At 35.5% G+C, this 18,770-nt stretch overlaps 1 protein-coding gene across 1 annotated transcript in view; it reads left to right on the top strand.

The window, feature by feature from the left end:
* Nucleotides 1–2,294: 2,294 nt before the first annotated feature.
* The window catches only part of LOC108373282 (discoidin domain-containing receptor 2-like), a 28,932-nt gene continuing 12,456 nt past the window's right edge, over nucleotides 2,295–18,770 (top strand). The window contains exons 1-2 of the mRNA XM_017629144.1: nucleotides 2,295–2,308; nucleotides 11,437–11,599. Coding sequence (XP_017484633.1) covers nucleotides 2,295–2,308; nucleotides 11,437–11,599 — 177 coding nt within the window. The remainder of the gene's footprint in view (nucleotides 2,309–11,436; nucleotides 11,600–18,770) is intronic.

Raw genomic sequence — 18,770 nt, 5'->3', positions numbered from 1 at the left:
GATGAAGCTAAGATGGAACTATATCAAATAATAAAGTCTGGACAAATTTAAGAATTTGAAAATTTTTTTAATAGTGGTAAGGGTAGGGTTGGATTGTAGGGATACTGATATACACAAGTACATACAAAATAATGGCCATTTAGCAGCATGTGGATAGACCTAATTGCAATTCTACAACAAAATTATGAAACTTTGGAACTTATTCATAGACAAAATTTTGCTGTGATCTTCCAGCAATATGTCGACGGGCAAAATGCTGATGGACACAACTTTTTTTTCATTCTATAAGTAAATCTGGATTAACAAATTTATATTTTTCAACTCAAATTTAAGTTTTGGTTTATATTTTGGTGTTTCAGCAAAATGTTGATGCTTTTCTAGGTCAGTTAATTTTAATTCAGCAATGTGGATTGGGAAGGTTTTTTGAAGTCTTTCAACAAGATGTTTACAAACAAACGTTTACGCTTCAGCAACATGTGGATAGCCTTAATTTTTTTTGTTTTTAGCAGCATGTTTATAGCCAAAGAAGTTTTTTTTTCCCTGGCAACATGTTGATAGTCAAATAAGTTTTTTCATCCTTAGCAACATGTTGAAAGTCAAACAAGTTGTTTCATCCTTAGCAACATGTTGAAAGCCAAAACAAGTTTTTTTCTTAGCAACAACTTGATAGCTAGACAAGCTTTTTTTCTTAGCAACATGTTGATGGCTAAACAAATTTTTTTTGTCCTTAGCAACATGTTGATAGCTAAAAAAATGTTTTGTCCTTAGCAACATGTTGATAGCTAAAAAAATGTGTTTTCCTTAGCAACATGTTGATAGCTAAAAAATGTGTTGTCCTTAGCAACATGTTGATAGCTAAAAAATGTGTTGTCCTTAGCAACATGTTGATAGCTAAAAAATGTGTTGTCCTTAGCAACATGTTGATAGCTAAAAAATGTGTTGTCCTTAGCAACATGTTGATAGCTAAAAAATGTGTTGNAAACAAATGTGTTGTCCTTAGCAACATGTTGATATCCCAAAAAATGTGTTGTCCTTAGCAACATGATGATAGCCCAAAAAATGTGTTGTCCTTAGCAACATGGTGATAGCCAAAAAAATGTGTTGTCCTTAGCAACATGTTGATAGCCAAAAAAATGTGTTATCCTTAGCAACATGTTGATATCCAAAAAAAATTTGTTGTCCTTAGCAACATGTTGATAGCCAAACAAGTTTTTTAGTCTGCATGTTGATAGCCAAATATTTTTATTGGACCTTAGCCAAACCAGTTTATTGGTTGTTTAGTCCCAAGCAACATGTTGAAATTTTATTGGCCCTTAGCAGCATATTGATAGCCAAAAAATTTGGAACTGAGCAATATGTTAATAGCCAAATAATTTTTGTAGACCCTAGCGTCGTGTTGATAGTCAAACAAGTTTTTTAGTCCCCAGCAACATGTCGATAGCCAAAAACTTGTATTGGCTCTTAGCAGCATGTTGACAGCCCAACAATTTTGGTGGGTCCTTAGCAACATGTCAACTAAACTTTCTTTTTCTCTGCTAGTACATGTTTCAACGTATTCACATCCCCTTTTCACTCCAAGCCACTTACTAAAAAAACTCGTTACGTATCAAATTTCGATTTAAAGGGAATCAAATAATCAAGCTTTAATTTCCATAGCGGGAATAGTGCCGAAGTATTATTTGCTTTATTTTATGTGAGATTTATTTAAACCGCATATTTTTCGATATCTCTCAGCAAACTTACATTCGTTAAAGCGTTAGAAAACTAAATACATGCAGAAGTGCATATGTACATATGTATGTAACTATGTATTCACACTTATCCCTCAACAAATCTCGCTTGTAATCCCTTTCTTATCGCCAATTAAAAGCAGCACTGGCGCAGAATTTTGTTTAAGCTCTCGTTATTACATTTTGCGCTCATAAATGGAAATGTACAAGTTTTACTTACACATATGTATGTATTTGGCATATGTATGTATGTATTTCTGTGCATGTGCACGTTTCAATGTAATTTTGCGCAAATGTAAGTAATCGTTCCATGTTCTTGCGTAGTAAAAATGGCAAAATTAGTTTGAATTTAGTATTTACATGCGAGCATGGAATGCGGGTCGAAAGAATAAAGAAGGAAAGCGCACTCATAAAAAATGCACGAGAAACTGAAATCAAATAATAAAATGTGAGAAATGTAGAGAAATGTGAAACAAGTACAAGGACTTTCACTTTTGCCGCCAGCCAGCAAAGGATAATGCCTTATAAGTATAGTATTTTATGCAATTGTATGGATTCATACATATGTATGTATATAAGTATATGAGCTTAAATGTGTAACTAACTGAACGAGCAAATAAAAATTATATTAACTTATGTCAATGTAAACGAGTAACACTAATACACTTAAAAATAAAAGTAATGAGCCTTACAAGCACAAAGATAGAAAAATTTAAGTGAAAGTAATAAAAGTAAATTTTGCGAAAAATTTTATTGAAAAAAGCAAACTTTGGAAACTTGGCGCGCTCCAAGGAGAAAAGCTCCGGTTCTGTTGAACATTTTTGCCATACAAGTCCCCAGATTCAGATGGTATTACATCCATTTACCTGCAGCAATCTATGGAATGTAGTGCAATGTGGCTCGATGCTATATTAGAAGTAGTTCTCACTCTAAATCACATACCCGATAACTGAAGACTGTCCAACATTAGATTCATTCCCAGACCTGTAACTTTGTCGCCCTTTCAATTAATAATAACAGAGCCGCTTGTAGTGCTCCATATCAGGGATGCAGTGGCGAACGAGCTTGTGACAAAGCAACACCCTCTTACGTCCACGTCCTCGGATAATTGCTCCTTAATGAAGTCCTGCGTGACGCATCTCCAAAAATTGCTATATCTCTAGGTATTTAGGCTTGCGCCATTCCTGGACAAAGGGGACATCGTCAACAACATCTTGCTGTCATACACGATAGACGTTAATCTATGCTATCTTTAACGCCGTGCAAAAGCCTATCTTAGCTCGATAAACGATCTTAACATTGTACTAACTCAGCACTGTTAGACAAATTATCCTGTGTCAGCTTTGTTTGGTAAACAATCCTAACTCAGACGAGCGTACTTTTTGTGGTATATTAATCAGTTAAATTATGGAGTTTAGACCGCTTAAGATAGTATTTGGCGTGATCCTCAAGATAGAATAGATTGACGGCTATTGACCAGTTGAGATAAAATTGCCCAAGGCCATAGATTTGAGCTCGTGCGTAAATCTACGCAGCCATCTACACTTTTAAAGTTGCAATCGAGTGTTAATGGGACAGGTCGCTTCCTTATATGAAGCCTAAGCCTGAAGTGGCCAAATCAGCCACCATCATACTACACGTGCCAAGGAGGGACCTACTTTGGATCAGCAGAGCCCTACGCACAACATCAACGCAAGCCGTAAATGTGCTGCTAAGCAAACTGACTCGTAAGCATTATGGGAAAGCATCAGATTGCGGAAATTATCTAGCTGGAAAGCGTATCACTGTGATCACATCTCATTTAGGAATTGGGCTTGGCTGCTGAAAATTACGGACTTCGTACCTTCGACAAAATGTGTAAAGGAGAAATCCATAACAGGGAGAAATGAATAGACCCAAAACGTTTCGGGACCCACAAACGGGGAAAACATGGTCGGAGATGGGGTGCGCTTGGAGCAAAATAGGCTATCCAACTACCAGATCACTACAGCGTCTTCCAAACCGAACTTGTGGACATACAGGAAGATGTCGATTGCTTAAGGACAGTGACAATTGCGGACAATAATATTTATGTTTTCTCAGACGGTCAGGCAGCTCTGAATTCTATCACAAGTCATTCGGAATGAGATGGCGGGAAAGCTTGCAAGAAAGGGCACTCCCTCTCACTTTCGCCGTCTTGGCGAAGGTTGGGCATACTTGCAAACTCCATATACAAGTATTCTACGCTATCGATCTTCACCCAATCCCAAGAAAAGTAACTTTGAATTTCCTTGAACTGGCTAGGAACAGATGATCAGATATACCGACTCGCAAGTTATCTAGAGAACTCTGGCCTATGCATATCAGGATGAATTTAGTATCTGCTTAATATATCAAGTACAAAAGTATTCAATATTTTAGCAACCATCACAGGGTACTGGCTCCTGGGCAAACATGTTGTAAGTATACAAAACACTAGGAAAACACTAACAACACGACTAGCAGGCCAATCCGGAGCTACCATTAGTGAAGTGAGCAAATTCAGCAGAGAACCAAGATGATTTGACCAAGCAGTACAGGATTTCCATAGATAATACATTTCCCACGAGAAACGCAAGCACTGCAACCAACCGAGCAAATCTATTGAGTAGAATTGATCTTACTACCAATACTCTAGTACCAATAATCTAGTCCTCCAGACCCAAATTTTCGCCTATCAAACGATCCCTCATTTAGTTTCTCGAGCCACGATTAGGCCAAGATATTTAGCCTGCTCAGTACTTTCTAAAGTTGTATCATTTAAATTGCTATTGACCAAGGATTCGCAAGAGGTACTAGGTATTTTTCCGTAACCTTTACACTACCGTTGCTGCTTTCCTTCTCTTTCAGCAAACTGTCTACACATATATTATGGAATAGAAGTAGTAACACTCGTCACTGAGATATCCCTTCTACCAATTTGGAATAAGATTAAGGTTACAGTTGAGATTAAGATTAAAGTTAATATTAAGATGAGGATGCAGATTAAAATTGCGATTGAGATTGAAATTGAGATTAAGATTAAGATTAAAATTAAGATTATGATTAAGACTCAGATGAAGATTAAGATTAGGATGAAGATAAAGAGTAAGATTAAAGTTCAAATTAAGATTAAGGCTAAAATTAAGAATAGGTTTAAGATTAAGCTTAAAGCTAAAATTAGATTAATATTAGAATTAGGATTAACTAAAATTAAGACTAGAATTAGGATTAAAATTAAGGTTAAGATTAAGATGAAGATTAAGATTAATAGCCCAATTTCATATCGGTGACAAGACTTTTGTAGCTGACAAATTTAAAGATTAAGCTTAAAGTTAATACCAAGATTAAGATTTAAATTGAGATCAATTAATATAAAAGTAATGTCATGAATAAGATTATGATTGAGGTTAAGATTAAGGCTAATATTAATATTGAGATTAAGATTAACATTTATATTAAGATTAAGATTTAGAATTAAATTAATCTTAAGATTAAAATCAAGATTAAGATTAACATTAACATTAAGAGGTAAGGTTAAGATTAATAAAATTAAAATTAGAAAAAAAAATTAAATTAAGATTAAGATTTAGAATTAAATTAACCTTAAGATTAAAATCAAGATTAAGATTAACATTAACATTAAGAGGTATGGTTAAGATTAATAAAATTAAAATTAGAAAAAAAAATTAAATTAAGATTAAGACTAAAATTAAGATTAAGATTAGGGTTAATATTAATGTCAAGATTAAGGCTAAGACTGAGATTAAGATTGGAATTAAGATTAAGGTTAAAATTGAGGTTAAGAATAAGATAAAAATTTTAATTCAAATCATGAATGATATTAGGATTTGGATAAAGATTTAGATTAAGATTAAGATTTAGATTATAATTAAGATTATTATTCAGATTAAGATTAAGCTCAAGATTGAAATTAAGATTATGTTTGGAATTGAAGCTGACATTATAATCTATATATAAATACGCCACAAGAAAATTTTGCAATCCCTTTTTTTGAAGGCACCCTTCGCTCGATTTCAATGAAACATACACCGATTTAAAGGACATAACTTCCTCTAATCCGGAAATGTTAATCCCGATACATAGGGGGCGTGGCATCTGACATATAGACTAAAATGTGAAAACCACTATATCTCTAAAATCAATCATGCTGGGGAACTGAAACTTAGCACAGATGCATAGATTGTAAATACCCTACTTACGGTGAAAAATGGTAGGTACCGCCCATACAAACTGAAATTCTCATAACGCTTATCTCTGGAACCACTTACGCACATGAAATTCTCATATCGCTTATCTCTGGGAAAGCCTATGCTAACCTCCTGAAATTTGACGCAGCAACATATGTTGTCAATACGTATTTACGGCAAAAAGTGGTAGATTTTGGAAAAAGGGGCGTGGAACCGTCCATACAAACTGAAATTCTCATATAGCTTATCTCTGGAACAACTTATTATAAGGTAATGGAATTTCATTCAACTACATTTATACACATATAAAATCGCAAGAATCATTCAGTTGGGAACCATTTTCTCCCAGATTTGAAAATCGCATTAAATGATTGTTATTTTGTGCAAACGTTTTTAGAAGATTCAGTGTGTTTGTCTTCCGATAGATGGCAAAGGGGAGTGAGAGCTATCCTAAACAAAATCATATATATGATCAGATTTATTTCACTTTTAGAACACATATTAGTTACATAAAATTTCGTATAACTCGGTAGCCCAATCGTGTGATGGAAAAATATTGGGCTCTGGCCCAGTCTTGACGAAAACCCGTGTGAAACCTCCGTTAGAGAAGGAAATATTATCTTTTGTTGTAAATCTTCAAGATAGAGTATCCACCATTAACGATTCTGATGAAAGAAAGAAAAACTTATTTACAGTCTGAGTTGGTATATGTTTGACATCTATACATTCAATTACATATGCATATTTTTTATAAATGAAAATCGAGATTCCTTTCTCGGTCTATTTTCAAAAGCTACTGAAGAAATTTAGAGGAGACTTGGTAGAATTAGCATTAATCAGTCTGGTATTAACGTTCATAATTCGATTTTAAGTTTTCCTGCAAATTCGCTAAAAATTATGTTGGTGGACTTCAAAATAGTAATTCGCATAAAGGAGTTAGTATTGGTGACAGGTAAAATTCAAAAGTGTATGAAAAAAGATGTCGAATTTCGACAACTGGGCGATACTAGTTAGAATAATTATACATTATTTTGTAGAGAATTACTTATATAATATGGTGAGCTGTGCGGGTAATAGGAAGAAGAAGTTCCATTTCAGTCACGCGTGGCATCCGCGCACAACTTTTTTTTTATATAAGTATTTTCATACACTGCTGTAATAAAAGAGTGTGAAACTCAGCTTTCCAAATAATTATAGTTCGGACACATATTTTTTGGGTTCTCTTTAAATCGCAGCAATTGCTTTCATTGTCCTTCAGCATTACATTTCACAGCTCATACTTCCATTTAATAAAGCAACAGCTACTTAACGGATAAAAATCAATAAGAATTGCAATAATCAGAATGCCATGCGGCAAGATGTCTGTCATTCGAATAACTTTACCGTTATTAGTCCATTTCCAGTAAAGCCAAAGCATTCTTTGCCCGCATTTAAAAAGGGAATGTCAAATGAAATTGGGGAGTTAATACTCAAATGCTTGAAATTGTTGTAATGGTTTTTGTAAAAGGATTTGTGAAGTGTATAAATTGTGCTGCCAAAAAGCATAAAGCAGACGTCACTGAAGCATTTCGAAGAAAGTGAAAATGTGGTGGCAGATACGCAAGTACTCATACAAATCCGTTTAGGTTCACATATGTACTTACATACGAGATTGTGATTATGCAGCATGTGAGTAAATACACATATGAAAGTTTATATGAATGAAATACTAAAAATGGCACGTGTCGCCGTCGATGTCAATGCTTGTCAAATGAAATGAAAGATATCCAAATGTACGGAAATTTTTCACTCAACACACTTGTAGATATGAAACGTTAAAAATATGAACTGAGCTAGAGAGATCAGTCTCGGTGCGTCATAAACGAGTTCCGCAGTGGTGGCGGTTAGATCAGATTAGATTCGTCTGGCCGGCGTTGAGCGACACATAGACCAGTAGGTCAGCTTTACTTTTGAGATTTCTTCCCACTTCCCGAAGTGATAGGCTCCCAAGAATTTACCAGTCGTTTTTTTGACAGNATCGCTACGCTAAATTTACGTCACTAAAAATCTCTAAATTAATAACATATGGGCCTAAAAATGTGCAACCCGAAAGCGGAAAGGCTTCAATATAAAATCGAAAGTAACATGGTTTTATTATGTTTCGCTGGCGGTGCACGTAAGGACAAAGTGACTAATTCCGACAACAAAAATAGAAAAACAAAACTCTTTAAATCTTATATCACACATACCTTTGTAATACTCTTTATAAACTAGTTTACAATGTAACATACAAAATTTGACTTTGAACGCAACGCAGTAGCTTTAGCAGAAGCCCAAACTAGGGTCTTCTCTCGTGCGTGGAATTAAATAATTTTTTGTTTGAAGCGGTGATAAAATAATTTCGCTTGTCACTTGATTCTTATTAATAAATAACAGTTGTGTCAAAATAGATAGTGAGACGTTAGCTAAGTATTTTAATTTGCGATTTTTGTTAATAATATACATAAGTAGTTGTTTGTAGAATGGTTATAATACGTATTTATAAAACAAAATTTTATATTTAAAAAATTTAATTTTTATATAAACTAGAGTTATTAAAAGAGTTCCAAAAAGTCCAACGACCCCTATTTAATAGTTCGAATAGTTCGTTTCAACATTCTTTAAATATAGCATCTTTTTCTTAGGTCGCATACTGGGACGAATCGAGAATTCAGTACGAAAAATATATATACTTCGTATGTATTTGACAGAGTTCAATTAAACTTCATATATAGGGGCATTCGAGGTCACTAATTACGAATATCATAAATAATTTGCGAAATTCAAAATGGCAGATCAATATGGCGGACGAATAAAAAAAAAAAACTATAGATTGTTATGAAAATTAGAACCCAGGGGTTTTCAAGGCCACTGATTGTGAAATAAATTTTATATTTTCAAATTTCAAAATGGTTAGTAGCTTGATTTTCTCGTAAAAAAAAGGCGTTAATACAAATGAAAAAATTTCCAAAAAATTTTTTATTTTTTTAAATTTAATTTTCCTTCTTAAAGCTCGAATTTTTTTCATAAAATAGCCACACTAAATATTTTGAAATTTTGACGCGATACGGATTTTCTGAAAACGGTATCGTAATCTAGAGATCAAAGTTATGGGTTGGGTACAAAACTATTATGGTTCAATATTTTGTACTTAAAATTCTGTATTCAAAACTCTGTATAGCAAAATTCTGTATTTTAATATTCAGTATTGCAAAACAGTGTATGGAAAAATCGGAAAACTATATGGATAAATAAAACAAGTGTACACCAAATGCTACCATGACAACCGTTTACATTTTATTGTTGGAAATTTACAAATGCACTTAGTATGCAAAAGACCCTGAACAGCCCCATAGGCTGAAAAAAGTACAAAATTTCGGCCCAAAATAATTTTGAATTCAGAATTTTAATTCTACATCATTTATGTCTTACAAAATTTTAAAATACAGAATTTTGACTGCAAAGAATATTTTCACATTTTTTTCATAATTTTCAACCGAATAATTTTTGGAAAGCAGAATTAACTACCGCTCCCCAAAATTATATGTATAATTTTATGAATTTTGGAAATCAATTAATAAATTCGTAATGAGTGACTCCGAGAGTTCTTAGCTATCAAATTTTATTTCAATCTATAATTTTTTTAAAGAAGTCGTTCGCCCTATTTTATGCGCCATTTTGAATTTTGAAAATTTAATATATATTTCGAAATCAGCGATAACGACAACCCCAAAGTACCAAATTCCATTGAAATCTGTGAAATACTACATATGGAGTAAACATTTTGTTCGCCCTATATTCTCGATTCGTCCCTATGTGCGGTGTTCTATATTTTTAGGCACAAGCATTATTGATTTAGAGTTTTTAGCGATGGAAATTTAGCGCTGAGATTTCTCAATCAATAGTCTGGGAAATCTGCTTGTCAAAATCCGAAGAACGTGTGTGTCAAATTCAATCGAAAATTCGTGTGGAATGAGATCGTTTGTACTAACTCATATAATTATGGAGTAAGCAAATTTGAATTGAAAAAATAAATGTTTTTGGAGTTATCAAGTTTTATTTTCAATAATTTTTACCGATTTTATGTAAATATTAAGAAAAATATATGCTTTGACCAACATGAAAAATATTTTCCTCCTTTCCGTCAGAACCAAAAAGTTATTTTGACCGCAAATTTGGGTTCACTAGCATTTACGGCGGCGGCGATGATATGTACATACATACATATATTTTCATTTGAATTATTTCTAACTAGCGATTCTTCGAAGTCTCACATGTCAATTATCGAGTCGCGAAAACACTTTAAAAGTCCATTAAAAATTCTCAACATTTCCAAGAAAAACCAAACTTAAAACAGCAGTTCTGTTCGCGAAACCACTCATCTAGCCACATTCTCAACACTTTTCCACTCTTCTGGCACATATCAACCTAAACCCACAAAATGCACAACCCACCACACCTCTGCCCACCGCCACTGCCCACATTTATTTACTCTTCACTGGTTTGATTTGCCAGTGCCAGTTGTTGATTGCATGGAGGATTTAATGCTTTCATTTTTGGTTTGCTACTGTTTGCCAGAGGGTTAATAAGTAGATAAGTATGTATATAGATATAGAAAGGATATATATTTTTTTGTTTGCCTGTAGAATGGGTAAAGTTCATACATACATATGTATGTATATTCCCCAGTGGAAACGACTCCGTTGACCACTTGATGGCTGTGCATGTTCAAACGCACTCTGTGCGCAATGAAATCTAGTTCAATGTGAATAAATAAGTATTCGTTGAAATGTTTTGCGTTGATTGCNCATATATTCCCCAGTGGAAACGACTCCGTTGACCACTTGATGGCTGTGCATGTTCAAACGCACTCTGTGAGCAATGAAATCGAGTTCAATGTGAATAAATAAGTATTCGTTGAAATGTTTTGCGTTGATTGCTCGAAGTCGTTGTTTTCTTATTTCATCACCTCACCGCCACGTCTGTCAACTTTTGACGCGCCATCGTCGTAGGGGGGTGGGGGGCGCGTTACGAAAGCATGGCTGCCACGTCACTAGCTTTGATGTGCTAATACCAACATCACCGGCGGGGATAAACCGGCCACACTCCCAAAAGCGGTGGGATGGCAGTTGGCAGCAGTTGACGCACCAGCCATGTGAGGGTTAAAAACGCTTATTGCCTTGAGGCAACGAAATGTCAGTGGGGACAGCAGCAACAACCACCAGTCAGCGTACGCGTGTGTTTGTTTGTTGTGCTGCGCTGTTTGATATTTGTTGTTTAACTGTTTATTTAATTTTTTGATTTTGATAATTCTTTTATTTTTGATTTTTTTTTTCTTCTTCCATTTACATCCTTTTCTTTTTTGAAATGCTCTTCGTCATTTTTAATTGAATTTTCAATTTCGAGTGCGGTTTTGAGTGGCGCAATGTGCAATGCATTCATTTACAATTTGTTTCCCTTTTGTTTGTATTTATTTACAGAAGTTGCATTATTGGCCCGGAATTGACGATAAAAGTCTGCTCCATTGGCACTGTGATAAATCGCATCGCTTACGCGGCCGACTACTGTCAGCTGGAGGGTACTTCCGGACGTCAAACGCAACCGATGCCCATACGATGGATGGCATGGGAAAGTGTGCTGCTGGTGAGTTCAAATAGATATCTATGTACATATTTGTATATGTATGTGTGTATGCAAAAATAGATTGTTTTAAATTGATTTTTAAACTTTTATACAAAAAACGTAATAAATATAATAAAATTACATGCGAAAGGGCTTCGCCGGAAAACTGGAAAAGGTAAGTTGCAACCAGTCAAAGCCAGAGAAGATGTCCAAGAAAAAAAGATTCCTACCTATGAGCTGGTTAAAACCAGCGCCAACTGGTCAAAGCCAAAAAAAGGTTAGGAAAAAAAACTAGTTAAGCTTTCTAAAGATTTTCGATGAACTAGTTTAAGCCAGCGACGACCAGAGAGAGCTTTCACTCTGCGCCCACAAAAACCTACAGAAAGCTTTAAAAAGCTCTACACTCAGGCTATAGGTATTTTAGTCGTTTCTTACCGACCAAATAAAGTTAATACGTTAAACCAGTAATGCGTATTGCGAGATTTTACTCTGAAAGCAGACAAGGTGCCACTCATCACCGTGCTGGACCAGTTACGACCAGAGAGAGCTTTTACTCTGTGAGCGTATACTTAAGTTGCGATCCCGTACGAGTCCGGACTAGTCAGAAATAGTCAGAATCAGTCAGAATTTACTGGAAATCGATCCCGTACTCGGTTCTCTGACTATTGAGAGCACAAAAAAGAGAGTAAATACGGTTCTCTCTCTGTCAGAAGTTATCAGTTTTGGTCCGAGAATTTTTTGCTGGTAAATTCGGTAAATGTGTCAAACAATCAGCTGTAGTGTGTTTGGCAACCAAATTGTAAACAAAAGAAAGGTGCACTCTCCTAATTCATGTTGAAAAGTATTTAATTACTTGTTTAAGTGGATTCTAATGAATTTGAAAGTATTTTTGGTTATTTACATGTGTGAGCTGAGTGTGTTTACATACAAAATAAGCAAAAATTTACAACCAAAATTTGGAGGTTATGTTGAAGTTGACAGAAGTTACCATTTTTTACTAGAAAGCGATCCCGTACTTTTCAATGTTACTCTCTCGCTCTGAGCGAATTTTTATTTTTTGACAGTTTTACTAGTCCGAGTCCGAGGAATACGGGATTACACCTTTAAAATATCTATAAAAAGCCGTTAAAAGCTTCTACCGAGGATTATGTGTTGGTCGTGACAACCATATATACACATGTAAAGGCCTCTTAACTACATGAAACCTTAAAAAAGCTATTTAAGCAGCTCTTTTCCCGCATGCTACATTTGCTAAATGTAGGCCATTCCCAAGCTTTTGTGTGAGCCCTTCTTATAAAATTTTTTTAAAACCGCTTTTTGCCCTCATGGTGCATTTGTTACAAGTTGGCCACCCCCGAGGTATGCGGGCAAAACTTTTTAAATCTACAATCAGCGATGATCAGAGAGAGCTTTTACACCACGGAAAGCTGTAAAAATCTTCTTCCGTAGTTTATGTTTTAGTCATGAGTACTGTAGATATAAGAGTGATTTTCTCCTTCAAGAACCAACATGCTAGCCCATATTGATGAGAATAAAAATGGCGTGCCAAAAGAGCTTCTAAGGAACCACAAAAGCCCACTTCACACTCGACGACAAGACACACCTTAATCAGTTGGCCAGTTGGTGAACTTGACAGTATCACATTGCGCAAATAATCAAATTCTAGACCTCTTTAACCGTCAAACTAAGGACAATCACGATTTAGCTTCCCATGTCGCTGGGATAGCATTTACATAACAAATTTCTGATGCTCCCATCCTCGCACTTACTGGCGATGCACCTACCGCCGTGGCAGGTGGCAGGGCATGGAGAGCTCTGCAAAAAGCTAACACCACCGCTGGCTCACAAGTCTACTCTACCTATGCTCCTTTATTTCTACTCATCTAATGCGCATTTCTCACGGTCTGCTGATAGGGGGTATCGCTGACAACACTTTGCAATATTACTAGGCTTGGCAAGTTTAGAATCGAATACAGATGAAGTAAAAATATTTAGAGAAATTGAAATGTGGGAAACAAGAGAGTACAGCTAGACCTGAAAATAGGTTAAAGAAGACATGACAAACAAAGGTGATTATTGCAAAACCAATATGGAATTTGATTCACAATTTCTCAAGAAAGAACTAACTGAATGGTGTGTAACTTGTGAAATTAAGAGGCACAAGGTGCTCAGAGCTGGTGGAGCGGGTTTTTTAAGAAACTCCGCTGGTACTTGGTAGCCGGATACAATCCCATATTAAAGATAGTGCAGAAGACACTAAGTGGCCGAAGAAATGGCCTCACAGACGGGCTCAGGATGGACTCCGGTTTATATCTATCAGAAATATCATTTGCAAAGCACACCATTCGTTTCTATTTCGTACCAATTGTCGCCAATTGGAATACCAAGTGAAGTCCTTTTCCACCTCAGCTTTGCATCATAAGGAGGCCTTCCTCTTCATCTGCTGCCACCAACTCACCAACAGGTGTGTTGTTGTATATCTGGGATGAAGCATTCGCATCAATTTGTACGACTTGACTAAACCAAGCGGAGCCGCTGAATTCTAATTCGCTGCACTATGTCCATGGCGTTGTAAATCTCATACAGCTCATTGTTTCATCGTCTGCGGTATTTACCATCGCCAACACGTAAATTGCGTAAGTCTCCCGGATTATCTTTCTCTCGACACCCCAAGAAGCGCCTTATCGTGTCTTGACATTATTCATTCTTATGCGGGCTCGGTGGAGGCGATCAGCTTCAGCGCTTTATCAGAAGTTTCGTCGTGGAGGCTAAGATCGCTTCTTTGCGCAGCACGATTTTGGTATCGTAACTAGGGCAGCGTTCATAAGAGCACTTTAAACGCTCATAGAAAAGAAATTTGTAGGCCTCTCCCTTCTCTTATCTCGAGGATGTTGCGAGATGTTCAAGAACCTTGCGCGCCCACTGGGGTAAACGACGGTACTCCGCGACTGTGCCTTTGCCTTCATAGTTAAATCCTGCACCGAACTTACGCCTCTTTACATGGCAGCTGTAGTAGGCGTTGCAATTTGATATGTTCTTTCTATTTAGTCCCGTCCACTGCATACATGTGCTGAAGCATAGCTCTAAATCAACCAGGATGAGGCAGCTTTCCTATGCCAAGTGGATGCCCTCTAATCATAGCACATTCGAGCAACATTGCTATTTTCATTGAAAGTTTGTTTTACGTGGTGGGTCCCCAAACCCAGCGCACAACCCAAAATCGAGGCTGCATTTATATAGCGAGTGGTTTTCTCCATTTCAGAGGCCTACTCTCGCGTTAAACAAACACTGAAGACTTCAGCGGGCTTTTAAACCGGGTACGAGAGAGTTTCCACACAACGGCTCCCTTTGTACATGTTTTTAGCACAGATTCAGATTTTGCGGGCACAAATACATAACTGTAGTCGGAAACTTTTATCTTGAGTGGACTTCCTGTTCTGGTAATACCACCAAAGAATAGAGTATCCCCGATTTGGTAAATCATATTTAGTATAGTCCTCCCTGTATATGTATGTATATATGTGTTTGTGTTGAAAATTATTTTCTCATCTGAAATTCTTGTACGCCGTTGCTTGCTCCACAATAAGTACAAATTTAGATATACGACAAGGAAATATTGGTTAAAATTCATTTACAGAAAAGCTTAAAACTTCAAATATTTTCCGAAACACTTCGCTTCCTTCTTTCGCTGCACTATCAACACTTCACATCTGCACAGTGCTGCTCTACGGTTATCCACCCTCCCCTCAAGTTGCGTCGACATCGTAGCATAAAAAAGTTTCAGACTTCCATTTCGTTCATAATTAAAAATTAATGAAGAAATTTATAATTTTCAAAACTGGGACAAAAATAATTGGCTGCAACGTTGTGATGTAGGAAGGAAATTGTCAATATGCGGCGGTATCGTACTATAAACATACATACATAAGTACATACACACATATATATGTATGTATGTGCATACTCGCTGAAAACTGCCAGTGCCTCGGCAGAGCAATGACAGTAGTTCGCTAAAGTTATTGTTGTATTTTTGTACACTTGAGTGTATGTATGTACATATATGTGCGTAAGTATATGTATACACAAAATATATAGCAGAACAAACAACAAAAAATTATGATTTTTAATTACTTTCCATTACGAACATTTCATATCGATAAATTTCATGGGATTAAAAGAACGCAGAACTGTTACATTAAAGTTTTTTTAAGCGAATTATGAAAAAGTGGCATGTGAGTTTTAGTGAAAGTTTTAATTTTTAAATTGAAATGTATGAGGCTACTAATGGATTGAATATTCAGTATAATTGTCAACGATGGAGGTTAGTATGGGAAAGAAACTTGCTAGCGCAGCATTTAAATGTATTCGCGTTGCAAAAATGTTTTGTTTTTCTCTTACATTTTTTTTTTTTTATAAATAAAGAAATAAGAGCCGATTTTGCAGCATAATGACCACTTTGAATTAAATACAGTTAAAATGATTGCATGGGAAATTCTGTAAGCTATATTAAAAAAAAAATTTGTTGAATGTATATTTTATTTTAATTTAGCTTAAATTAATGCATACGCAGGCATTGAATAAATAAACATAATAAAATCAATTAACAATCGCTTACTCAGAGCTAAGATTAAATCATTTGGTCAAAGCGTAGAGCACAGGTTGTCAAAATACTCTTACCCAGTTTTTACATATTCAGCGATGCCATTAAGCTCTAGTAGAGATGCGCATGTGAGAAAATTTTAAATCACTCAGAGAAAAAAAAATTTGCCACGCTCACGCACGCATAAAAAATCCGACTCACGCTCGTAAAACCGAAGTGATTTTTTTTTTACTTTTGTAGCTTTCATGGCATACGGTTTGTACAACTTATTAGTAAATGCGTGGATAGTAGCTCTGCTTTTTCTTCCCACTCTTCCAAACAAAAATTCTTCCATATCCCGCTTTTAGCGCCTGAAGGCACAACCAGTGAAATCTCCAGTCCGCTTCGATCCGTTCGTAAAAACATTTACTGGCCATAGGGCCAATTGTTGCATCTCTTTAATTCATTTCCTGAGGAGGGGTAAGTTATAAAGGAACCGCTAGTCGCCACTTTTATTCAACTTATTTGATATGTTAATTTAGTTACTAAATTATGTGTGTCGTTGTGTTGAACAGGCTTCACTCCTTGATTATAGGTAAGAGGGTTGCCACCTGTTTCAAAACAAGTTCAAATTAAATTATTTCAATTAGAAAATTTTAATATTTTTCAAGTGAAAATGGTTGGGGTTCGAAAATATCTTGGAGAGGGTTGCCACCTGTTTACAAAATCAAATTCAATGTATGCAATGGGTTAAACAAATTATGTACTACAATATGGATATCAATCAAAATGTGTTTGTAAAAAACTTAATTTCTAAACTACATGTAGGAAGGTTGCCAACTATTTTAAAAATTAAATTCAACTTCAATGTAGAGAATTAGTTAATGTAAATATCTATCATAATATGGGTGTCAGTCGAAAAAGTTTTAACCAGGTTTTGTCTTAAAATATGTTGAACAGCGTTGCCAGCTGTTTGAAAAGTCGAATTGAATTGAAGTATTCAAAAGTTGTTTGAAATATGTATTTAAATATGCACTTTACAAAGGGAGTGGTAAAAAATCCTCTAATTGAAGATTTAGAATATTAAAAAGTATTGCCACCTGTTTAAAAACTTAAACTTAAATTATTTAACAAATTAATGGAAATACATATGAAAAGATGGGCGTCGAACTAAACGGGTTTAAAAATCTTTATTTCTGAACTTTATTTAAGAGGGTTGCCACGTATTTAAAAGTGAAATTCAACTTGATTCGTCAGGAAATTGGAAGAAAGTATCGCAAAGTAAGGCGCAATAGATTAATTTATTTCTTCACTTATTTTATTTTTGTTATTTATGGCCTTAAAACTTTTATATTCAACAATTTTATTGAGCTTGAGGCCGTTTTTATGAATTTTTTTTTTTTTTTTTTGAAAAAAAACACAATTTACATTTTTTGGTAGAAGTTATAGCGATTTCGGAGATCACCACATCTCCTCATCAAACTTCTTCAACTGGGATTCGATCCAACGACCCCAGCCACCATAGCCATCAGTCTACTTACTGAGCTAAGTTCGCCACGTAAACTGTTGTTGCTTTTTCAACTTTTTCATTTGTTAAGCCACTACAATCAAGTCGAAGTAGTGACAGATGGCGCTGGTCAAATAACTCCTCCAGATTGTGGTTATACAACTCGAATAGGCCTTTAAAGTGGTCACATTTGCAATGAATTGTGTGCTTAAAGATGTCATGGATACGTACGAGTATGCCTTCATATAGCTTCTACAATGTTGCGAAATTTAAATCTTTGGGCAACCTTTAATCTATCGGTACCTCTTTCAAAACCAGCGAATGAGAAATCTCTGCCCAACCCCAGCCATAGATGCATTGCTGCTGACTTTCAAAACCTTTTCACTTCCATTGACAAAACACAAAAAATGTCCATCCTTACTTGCCTTCTTACAATTTCTACTACAATGCAGCCGCCTCCCAGGCTACACCACTTAAAGCCTTAACCCTTTTCGCCAATTTTAATTTCAAGCGCACTACCATGAATATTACACGGGCGCTGAACTTACACGCAACAACAAAAAAAAAGATGCCAAAGCAAACGAAATGACAGATAAACGTATTTTTCTGTAAAGATGCACTTATACACAAACTATATTTTGCCCAAAGCCGGCAAATAATAAAAAGCGCAAATAACTAGCAGTGCAAAGCAGCGCTGAGCTGAGCTGAGCTGAAATGAAATGAAACGAAATCAACTGAGGAGGACTTTTTTAAGCCACCCGCGCTAAGTGAGAATTACTTTAGCGTAAATTTACAGCCATAAATGTGTGTACGTAAGTACACGTGGGGGAGAGGGCGTAGATGAGTCTTATTTTCGAGTACATAGCAGGGATGAAAAAGTAGGTACAATTGTACCTTTTTCCAACGTTTGATGACTTGAAGGTACATTAGGTACAGTCACAAGATTTTAGGTACAATCATCTTTTGATCAGATGCATTTTTAGTTTTTTTTCTTTTTCCTTTACCGTGCTAGTATATATATTTAAAATAAATAAATAAAATATATTTACTTGTAGGCACGGGAGAAGCTTCGCTTTCATTTTGAAGAATGAACAATTCTAAAGAAA

This window comes from Rhagoletis zephyria, unplaced genomic scaffold (assembly GCF_001687245.7).
Source record: "Rhagoletis zephyria isolate East Lansing unplaced genomic scaffold, Rhagoletis_zephyria_1.1 Rzeph_scaffold_06543, whole genome shotgun sequence".
Taxonomy (NCBI): Eukaryota; Metazoa; Arthropoda; class Insecta; order Diptera; family Tephritidae; genus Rhagoletis; species Rhagoletis zephyria.
Note: the sequence above shows the minus strand (reverse complement) of the source record. Positions and strands in the feature narration are given on the sequence as shown.